The sequence below is a fragment of the Apteryx rowi genome, unplaced genomic scaffold (assembly GCF_003343035.1).
Source record: "Apteryx rowi isolate R43461 unplaced genomic scaffold, aptRow1 scaffold_505, whole genome shotgun sequence".
In the NCBI taxonomy this organism is placed as follows: domain Eukaryota; kingdom Metazoa; phylum Chordata; class Aves; order Apterygiformes; family Apterygidae; genus Apteryx; species Apteryx rowi.
In genome coordinates, this window is record NW_020450767.1 from 43854 (window position 1) to 54511 (window position 10658).

Sequence of the window (10658 nt, forward strand, 5' to 3'; positions counted from 1 at the left end):
CAGGGGCGGGGCGGGGCGAGCGGCGGCGGCGCTGCCCTCCGAGCGTGGCCGGGGCGCGCTGGCGTCCTTTCAGAAGGGGAACGGCACCCTCCCATCGCAAATACTAATAACCCCGACTCTGAGTAACGTCACCGCTGTTAACGTTTCGGTTAGCGCGTGAGACTCGCTCGCGGCATCGGCAACGCGATCCCGGCTCGCGCCCGTCCGCGGCGTCGCGGCGGGTTGGTGACAGCAGCACGAGCAAGTGTCGCTCCTCTTTCCCGTTTTGTTCTCCGGGCCTTTGCCTTTAGGGCGTTACAAGCTATTAAAACGCTTCAGGTTTTGTTTTAATACATGTAACTAGCTGTATATAACATTTGTATTTTTAAATTTAATCGACTGGCATTGTCTTTAAACCATCTGATATGATTTAAAAAAAAATACACGTTTAGGACAATTACGGTTTACATCTTGAAGGRACTGAGGCTTTTTTTCAACTACTTCTTAAACGTTCTGCCGTGAGGCCCRAACAACTCCCTGGATGCATATCCTGCACTCGGGGTTGCTTTAGGTTCCATCTTTCTTTCAAAACACTGTGCAGAAGTTATTGGGTTGTGTAATTAGGCTGCAAAGAACCTGAAGAGCCACAGCCGAAGGGGCTCACTTAAAATCCATTGTTATTTGTCCARTTTGAACGCCAGGTAAGGGACTCCCGGCGGGGGAGGCCGGGGCGGACGGTCTCGTCAGCAGGGGCGACCGCTGCCCTCCCGGCGGCCGCTTCTCCTCTGCTCGGCGGCGCGAGGTTAAAAGTGTAACCGCAAAGGCAGCGTTTTCCCCCCGCTTCCACAGCCGCAGACTTAAAACGTGGTATTGAGGCAAAGATCTCATAATAAAKAGAGRCTTCACCCCTAGAGTACGTGTTCAGCGTTATGGATGTTTATATATAGCATGTGTACTATCGAGAGGGAGAAACAAGTGAGCGCAGAAATACAGCAGACAGACCACAAAGGTCTGGATATATGATGTTATACTTTTCACCCTGTTAGAGAAATAGTAGATGGGTGTTGGCTAGTATTTCCAGTTAAACGCGTTTTTGTCTTGCAGCTCACAGACACTGATTCTGAACCATTCTCTGCCTGCAAGACAAATCCGTTACACTTCTCTATTTCTTTCTTCCAGTGCTTACTCCTGATTCATAGCCACTAAGCCTCTGATAATACTCAGAACTCTATTTAGCTTCCCAGATGGTTTAGTGAAAGCACTGTACCTTCTGCTGCTCTTCAGGAGCTGTGTGGCAATCAGTAATATTTTTCACTTCTACAGAACTGTAACAATAGAGTTTATACAAGTCTGTTCAAAGATGCTATTAAAAATTCTTAATCAAATAGCTTTTTCAATAAAAATGGAAGCTTCCACACAAAAAGGCCAAACATGGAATGGGATTGCCAAAAATCTCAAAAAGTGTCATCAGAAAAATAGGAAAAAAAAAACTTTTCAGATGCCCAAAACTTCAAAGCTTCCATTAGATAGATTTCTGATTTGATCACAGTCTTGACAATAAATTAAAATTCATTTCAGCTAAAATAATTTTTCAACTTCAGTTTCTTCCTTTTTCTTATGCCTGTTTAGGTTGTAAAGAAATCAAAATTTAGTGGTGACTTTAGATTTATCAGAGGTCTCAAAAGAGTTAATTAGATAAAYAGATTAAAATTTGGAAGATTTAAAATCTGTGAATCTGAGATAAAGTACTCTCCACTTCGTAAGACCATGGGATGCTTTATTAGGAAAGATCAGGTACGTCCTTAAGTCTGCTTGTCAGACTGTAATGCAAGTTTTATCATATTGCAAAACGATGGCATAACTGCTTCATTTTCACCTAGCTTGACTGCACCAGAACACAAAGATGGAGCAAAGAAGGAACACCAGTAACTGGCAAGAAAAGGAGACTTCCTGCCAACACAGCCCGTTCCAACCGTGCTGTACATCTATTGCAAAAGGTGATTACATTTGGATTATTCCTGGGAAGTTTTGACATCACAAATGTTATTAAACACTCAAAGAGAGAATTTCTTTGTCCCAAGGGGCTGGCAATCTATCACACCGATCTAAAAGAATTTCTTGCAAGCAGGACCTTGTGCCAATGTGCAGCTGTGATGAAATGAAAATGAAATCAGTGACAAAGAACTGGGAGTTTACAACATTGGCTACCTTTAGGTATTTGCAGTATAGAAATACCAACCTTACATAGATGTTGCRAGGACATTATTTAAGTAGACATGTTACAATAATATTAAGAAAATAAAATCAGTACCTGTATGTCAAGATAGAGATCATCTTTCAGGATCTGACAGACTGCAGATTCTTCTGTGGGTTGAAGCCATGAATTATGTCTTTCCAAGCCTTTAAAATTGCATTGAACAAATTGTAACAAAAACGTCTTCGGAGGAACTAGTCTGCAATGACAGGGAATGGACTAGATGACCTAATAGGTTTTTTTCCATCTTTCACTGTTGGAACTTTTATTTTGTGAGAAAGTGAAATTGAAGCCATTGGCTAAACTGACACTTTAATTAATGAAACAGTCTCTTTAGTTCGATTCAGGAGGTGTTGTAGAGTAACTTTCATTAGTCCCTGACACTCCAGCAGAGCTTGTGAATCTGCTGAAATACATATTTCTCACAGTGTTCTGAAAAATGCAGAAGTTTCTCTTTATTTTCTTGTTTTCTTGCTGATAGGTTAATTTTTTTCTAACAGGACTTATTTTATGAGTCACCAAACTAATAAAGCTGGTTTACAGACCAAGTGACAGAACTAGGAGGAAGTTTTTTAAAATGCTATGTGGAAAATTTGTCAGTGTTCAACCATAAAGGCTGGAAAAATGATTATGTAGGAATCAGCAGAAAAGTGCRAACCATCTTTAACAGAATTTCTGCAAGCCCTTCTAAAAATTGCAGGAAAGCACAAAAAGACTTCCACAGAGCTCCTATATCTATTGGCCCAGATGGATTTTAAAAAGGCAGAGCTCACAGATGTCTTTTTCTAGAGATTGGCTGGAAATATCAGGCAGCCCCTAGTCACATATAGATATGTGGTCCAGCTTTAATAATGATATTTTTATGTGATGAAGCAATTTCAGGAATATTATTTTGGAAAGTCATGCTTACRCTCATGAAGAAACCTTTTGCTAAGGGAGTGACATGATTTCTTTGGGCCATGTAAGGGTAAGTACTGTTAGCTAAGGAGAGACTAAAATTTAAAGACTGGTAAATTTTTAATACCATAAATTGCAACTATGCATATTTTTTGAGTGTTTTTTACCAGTTAATTACTGTATTTAGGAAGATAAAAATTTCTGGGAAACTTGCAGATAAATAACTCTAGAGAGGCAGGCATAACTTACTTTTCTTYTGTCTCACTTCTGAAAAAGACCTGGCTTTTCCAGCACAGCTAGGCCTTGATCCCACAAATTGGTTGTGTGCGGGCAGATGGGCGAATCGCAGAGAATGCAACGTTGTGCTCATTTACAAAACATTTTGGGACAGGAGCCTTGAAATACACTGACTACTTGCTAAGGCTGGAGATCTTAYATACACTCTAAAATAGAATGCAAAATACAATTGAGGGCCTCTAATATCATTATTCATTTAAATACTGCAGATAATCTTGTTATATAGCATTAAAACAAGAAGTTACAATAATCTTGGGAATTTGTAATGAACATATAGGAGTTCAAGTGCAAACAGAAGAGCTTTCTGATTATCATTTCCTTCATTGTACAGCTTTGTACAATCATATACATTAATATATTAATAAACATTTATAAATGATTTCAAGACAAATTTTGCCTTAGGACTCTGCAGCAAGACAAGGTGTCACTAGAAGTCTGCTTATGTTGCTCATGTTCGTGTAAATTGTTCTGTGTTTTTTGCATTATAAGAAGTTGATGGGTATGCTGTGTGGCTGAAAAAGAGCTGAGGATCATGGTAGACAATGTGGAATATAAGCACCCTGTGGAACACTGTACCCCAAAGGGATAGTATGTTTTTTGAATATATAAATATGCTATTATCAAATAGAAGATGAGAAGTTACTCTTTTTCTGTCTTTCAGGGTAAATGCTTTTAGAATATTGTACTCAGTTACAATGTCCACACTTTAAGATAAATTGAACATAGCTTAAAAAAAACTGCAGCAAGAATTATTAAAGGTTTGTAAAATTGCCTCTTAGTGACAGACTACAGGGATCAATTTATTTAGTTTATCAGCTGGAAGTTTGTGGGTTAACATAATCATAGTCTGTAAGTAAGTAACAAACATTWTAAAATAAAATTTTCAGCACAACAATATTTTACATAACAATGATACCCATCATTAATGTATAGCAAGACTTGAAGCTGAAACTAGGCAGATTCAGACTGCTGTACAAAATTTCRACAGTGAAAACAATTAACAACTGAAGCAACTTTATAAAGGTTGTAGCAGACTATCACTGGCAATTTTTAAGTCAAAATTGGCTATTTTTCTAAAAGATGGGATCTGCTTGAGATAATAATTAAGATAGTGAAGTCCTATATCTTTTAGCTTAGAAGAGCTGATAGGAGGTGTTTACTATAATTCCTCTGAGATTTATAACTTATGGATGCACAGCACTTCTTAAAATGAGTCCTGGAGTTTTTCCACACTAAACACCTTGGAAAACTTTGCCCTATTCCTCCAATATTTGTATTTAGCTTGAAAAAGAGAAAAGATTAGTACATGCTTTGAGTTCAAAAAAGGATTTTGTTAATAAAATGGATAAGGTGACAGTGCTGAACTATTCCAGTTAGTGAACTGCATTAAAATATATCTGGGGAAAAGTACAAAAGAAGAGGACTATTCACCAAGAGAGTGGGGAATGTCAAAGAAAAGCAGTGTATACAGCTTACATTTATTGTGCGTACTTGGCTATTTTCTTACATATATTTATCAGAAAAAGGACTAGATGGCCTAAAATTATCTCTGGGAATATCTGCTGTACAGAGGGTTTCCCTTGTCAGTGTAAAGCTGAGACTTTAATCGGGGCCACCTCAACATACCTTCAGCTTTATGGCTTTAATTTGGGGTGTGTAAAAAGCTGAGCATGAATTAGAGTGGCTCTGGGGCTTTTTCAACCTGCTGTGAGGACTGAACAGCTCCTGTATAGCTCTAAAATCAGGTGAACACACAGATGCTGTAAAGCACCTTTGCCCAGCACCTTCATCTTGCCCCTAAGTGCATCATGCAATGGATATTGTACCAATACCATTGTGTATTATCTTTCCTTTGAAGCATGGAAAAAAGATAAAGCTCTCAAAGTGCTACTAAGCAGCTGGTTTAGGACCTTGGAGACCTTGAACACTTTGTAGGGGAGAATGGATCAAATGACCTGGAGCTCCCTGTCATGATCATTCTTGCTGTGCCTAAAGCAGCTGCGCCATTAAGTTATATAAACCACTTCTGTCAGCATTAACTGCGTTGCCCCTTGATCCCATTTACCTCAATTGGAGTGCCCTAATTAAYGGCAGAAGATAAGAGTTAAATACCACCAAAAGGGCAACACAAGCAGTTGTTCAGTCCACTCACCCATTCAGTGAAAGGGAATGATGAACACCAGCTTTGTTACCTCTCACCAGAGGTTTTCAGGCAGTTATACATCACAGATTTCTCTGTCTTCCCTGTTTTCCCTCTTCATCAGTTGCTTTCTTTCTCTTACTCCCTTGCTTTCTACTCTCTTAGTTTCCCCTCCATGTCATCCTATTAACATATTCAACCTGGCRTTTCCCAGTCTATTCCCTGAAGCAGAACCACAGCTGTTCTTTGGAGGCTTTCACCAATCCACCGTTGCTCCAGCTAGTCTCCTCTTTTTCCAATTTAAGTGATTCTTGCCAACCACYCTGAAGTCCTCCAGCTCCAAAATTCTAGAAAGAACTAAGCTCCCCCTTAAGCAACCCATCTCCCACTCCAATATTCAAATTGCTTGCCCAGTCCTTCTTTCCTTCTCTTCAACATATGCTTGGTTTAGATTTAGGCCTCTGGAGAATATACATGTAGTTCTGAAGTTCATACCTCATATGCAAATCCACAYCCATGAAGTATCCAAATGCTTTAAATGCCTTCCCCAGGTCTTCTGTGGTGGTCAGTCCTTCTTTAGATAACACTTCCTTTCAGGTTAATAGTACTAACCCTTTTGCTCAACAGGAATGAAGATAGACAAGTTCCTCTAAGCCATGTATTCCACCAAGWCCTATATCAGAGCATGTTTTTCTTAGAAGAAATGAGATGGCTTTTCCTTGCTTTGCTGTGTGAAATTGCTATTTGAGTGTCATGACAGCAATTGCAGAGAATGTGAAGCAAAAGAAAGAGCAAAATTAATAATGCCCAAGGCCAAAATGGGAATGAATTATTTTACCCGATGACTAGCACAGATAGATTCTTGCAGAGATTGGTACACCCCCCCCCTCAGCTCCTTGAAGAAAAGGAACAGTGTAATACACTTTCCAGTAAACCCTTAGAAAACATTTGCTGCCCTTTTTCCTTTCTGCTTTCCTTTAATTCCTTTCCTTTCCTGTAATTTCTTTTCCCCACTTCTCACCACTGAAATCATAGTGGATTTTCTTCTCGGGGATGAGTATATCTGTGAAACTCCTTCTCCCCCATTCCTGGTGATTTGTAGCAAAAGCATCTTTTGATTTCATCTTCCCATGAYGCCCTTCAGTAACCATGTTAGTTTAAGTACCTTGTACTGCAGTTCTCAGTACAAGATTTTCAATCTCTGTTTGCTGATTTATTCTATTAGCTGTTGGAAGCTGCCTCATTATACAAAAGCAAATATGATTATATACAATGATAAATAATTTGGATGGGCCCTTTTTACAAATGTAAAATTTCATAGCCTTAAACTATTTTTAAAATGCCATTTTAAAAGTCACGTGATGTATTAAGTTCTGTGAACACAGATTAGGATGCTAATTAACACAGATTAGGATGCTAATTAATTAACTGATTCTATCACATAGGTAGTTTTCAGGAAGGAAATAAGCAGGCCAACCCTCTCCCCCTCCAACATTTTATTGTAAGATTATCTGTATCCTCACTGTCTAGAAGCTTCAGTCTCTTCTGAATCAGTGAATACTAACTCTTTTCTCRCAAGGCGTCACACGTGTATGTCCCCTCAAATTGAAAAACAATTCAATAATTAGAATAGATTAGAATCCACATATAGAATTTACCTGATAAACAGCTGGTGTGCAGATTTAACTGCTGGATTAAATCATCAGGAGAGTGGCGATGAATTTTTAATTACTGTCTATTTAAAATTCAGAATACTTGCACAATATTCCAGTGAGATCCTCAACAGTTCTATTGCATACAAGATGCTCCAAACATTTTATTGAAATTTGTATAAAGGGTGTATTAATATATTTAAAATAAAGAGATGTACTATAATGGAAAGRTGAAAAGGGAACAGGAGCAGAAACAGATGATTTGTAAGATCCTGATGACAATTAACACTAATATTTCATTTATCAGTAAAAAGAAAAAGTTACAGATAGTTTATAATAACTACAGAGATATAGTCATCTCCTAATTGTGCAAATAACCGTCAAATGCTAAACTTGCCATCACACCAAGTGGTGTTTTTAACACTGTTATGTTATTATGTTGTTTTTGTTTTTAATTAATCATTTAATGTCTATATAGATGAATAAAGATAAAAAAATTTGAAAGCTTTAATTCCACCTTCCCTTTAAAATAAGAAAAACAAATKAACTTACTAAGAATAGGAATTACAAGGTAGATTAGAGGGTTTTTTTTAAACTGTCCACCCACAGAACTGAATGGGAGTATGCATGTTATGCCTGCGTATCTGTCTTTTGTGCAGATAAAATAAAGATGAGTAACTTCAGCAGACTTCTTTTAATGTTGCATTCAACCTACTATCAAATTTGGACTRTGAGAGGAGGAGACTGGAGATGGTTAGTAAAGAGAAATTCCTTCACCTCCAGAAAACAGATACAAAYGCAAAGTGAATCAGTAGTGACCGAAAATCACTATTCTGTAATGACTGGCCCAATATCCCAGTTTAAGCTTGTTCCTGAGTGTTGTATCTAAACAGAAACAATCTTCAGATGCGAGTGGATGGATACAGAGGCAGAGACCAAAGCGCTGTGGCACTGTTGCTCGGGGTGCACTGCTAACAATCCTGAACGTGCTCTTGCTGTACCAGTTCTGTGGATAAACCAGAACTACAAGGAACAAGATATGCAGTCTTGTATTGGCACAAAATTCAAAATAACCCAATGAAACTGATATCCAGCTGTTACAAGACACAGCTTCACTTGTTTTATAATATTTAACATAATTTTATTTATGTAACATAATTTTAACATATATTCTGCAAAAGTTAGTATCCGTTATAGTCTTAGTACTTCTGGTGATAAACATAATAATTATTAATGTATTTTAAATAAACAAAAGAAAAAAACATGTTTCATTCACAAAATTTGGATACACAGGCCTTGTGCAGGAGACCTGGACAAGCTACTGGCAGAGGGTATTCTCCTCCTAAACTCAAAGGCAGCTGCAGAATACTGACAATATTCATTGTAGCAAAGTATGAAGTTTTGGCCACTGAATCTTGACTTCATTCCCTGTGTCCTCTCTAGGCCCACCCTCATCGTTCTTCCCTGTGTTGTTGTCGAGAATGCTGCTATAAACAGCAGCCAGGGCAGGAAATCTATCCTCATCAAGCTCTTTAACAAAATATGCTGAGTTAAAGAAGAGTCAGACAAAGTAAGGCACTTAACAGAATGGTTATCAAATTAAACATGAAAAATTTGGAAAGGAGAATGAACATTATCAGTCAAGACCAAAGCCAAACTCCAGCCACCAGCCATTTTATACGGACAGCAGTTTATTCCATAGCTACCTGTTGTGGTGTTTCTTATATTCATGCAAATGGCAGATACTGGTCACTGTCAAAGGTGAGAATTTTGGTCAGGAGGGACTCTAGGCTGGATGAATAGTGTCAAATCCAATGCTTCTGGTCTCTCTATCATCCTAAGCTATTTGTTCAAAAGACATTAGTGGATACACAAGCAAGTAGCTGTGTGTAATAAAGGAGAACACTTGCTGCTGCTCATTTATATCTCACTTGTGAAATCCAAGGATTTTACCTTCTTTTTAACCCACTTACGTTTCTTTTGAAATTTTCAGCACCTTGATAAGCTGTGGAAGAGTGCAGTACTGAATAAAGTGACCTATTTTCTCTCAGGTGGAGAGTTGCCACTGTTTGTCCAGGGTGGTTGTATTCTTGCTTGTTAGGGGTATTTTTAGGAAAAAAAAAGGTAGATCAGCTTTGAGTCTATTTATTCCAAATGCAGTAGAACATTATTTACTTTTTCTCTTGCTCTCACTCTATACCAAAGACTCTTTAAATTTGTTCCTTTTCAAATGTGGTTCAAATAAATCTACTGAATATGTATGCGGGTAAAGTATGCCTTACACCAAAAGTGCTATAACAGCTGAAAACATGTTTATTGCTTTATTGACCTGTTCTTCCCAGGTACCTTAATGCCATACAAGAATTCTTTTCACAGAGATTTTGCTGTTAAAAGAAATAACAGATATGGGTGGGGAAAACCTTCATAAAGGCAATTTATTATTTAATGTATTATATAGATATTTCTACCTGGCAAACAAACAGAGGTTTTGAGCCAAACCTTTGGGTGCTTGAAGATAAATAGGTTCAGCTGAGCCATGACAATTTTATCGACCAAGGAAATAATCCATAATCTTTCAGTCCGTAGTGTTGCTTAAACAGGACAACAAAAATATCAGAAAGACAAACTGCAAGTTTTTATTTCCAGTGATTTTTTTTTTTAAGTCCACTGTCTTTTTATATGTTTGCACGGTAGTTGAAAATAAATGTTAAATACTATCCAGGACTATAAAAGTCATTCTGAACACCCTAAAACAGAAAATAAGGCAACCTACGCAAATACCAAAGCAGGATATACTGGTCTTGCCTGGTGAGACACCAACGTAGATCATGAAAAGACAACTATAAGAGATAAGGATCTTATGTTTAAAAAAACCCTTCTCCTCCAGTCCTTAGCATCTAAAACTGCTTGCTCATAGCAAGGACAGCTGTACTCTATCCTGCTTGATTTCTTTACAACTATGTACTCCAAGAACCTATTGATTTTTGTTTTATTACTMTGTTTCAATATTGCCCAGACCTCAATGATCTCTTCTACTGCCAGACTTGTTAGGTCTTTGATTTCTTGCATTTCAACTTTGCACTGATTCTTGGAAGCTGGCCCAATACTCTCTGAAGTTTATGTGATCTGGATCAGTACCATAAACTTTACAGTTCTGACTCCGTGTTGCCCTTGTAGATTTTATATCAGTCACCTAACCTTCCTCCCACTCTGACTGAGCTGTAGTTTCCCCCCTAGGCTTTACTTTCCATAAACAGCAGGATTCATTTGCCTGAACTTCAGATTTCCATGGACTATAGAGACTAGGGTGATTAGTTCAGATCACAGAATCACAGAATCACAGAATCACTGAGGTTGGAAGGGACCTCTGGAGATCATCTAGTCCAACCCCCCTGCTCAAGCAGGGTCACCTAGAGCACATTGCACAGGATTGCATCCA

At 38.1% G+C, this 10658-nt stretch overlaps 1 protein-coding gene across 1 annotated transcript in view; it reads right to left on the minus strand.

Moving 5' to 3' along the window:
• Nucleotides 1-6718, minus strand: part of TMEM65 (transmembrane protein 65) — a 41216-nt gene extending 34498 nt beyond the window's left edge. Inside the window, exon 1 of the mRNA XM_026079938.1 lies at nucleotides 6589-6718. Within this exon, the coding sequence (XP_025935723.1) occupies nucleotides 6589-6718 (130 nt within the window). The remainder of the gene's footprint in view (nucleotides 1-6588) is intronic.
• Nucleotides 6719-10658: the final 3940 nt, after the last annotated feature.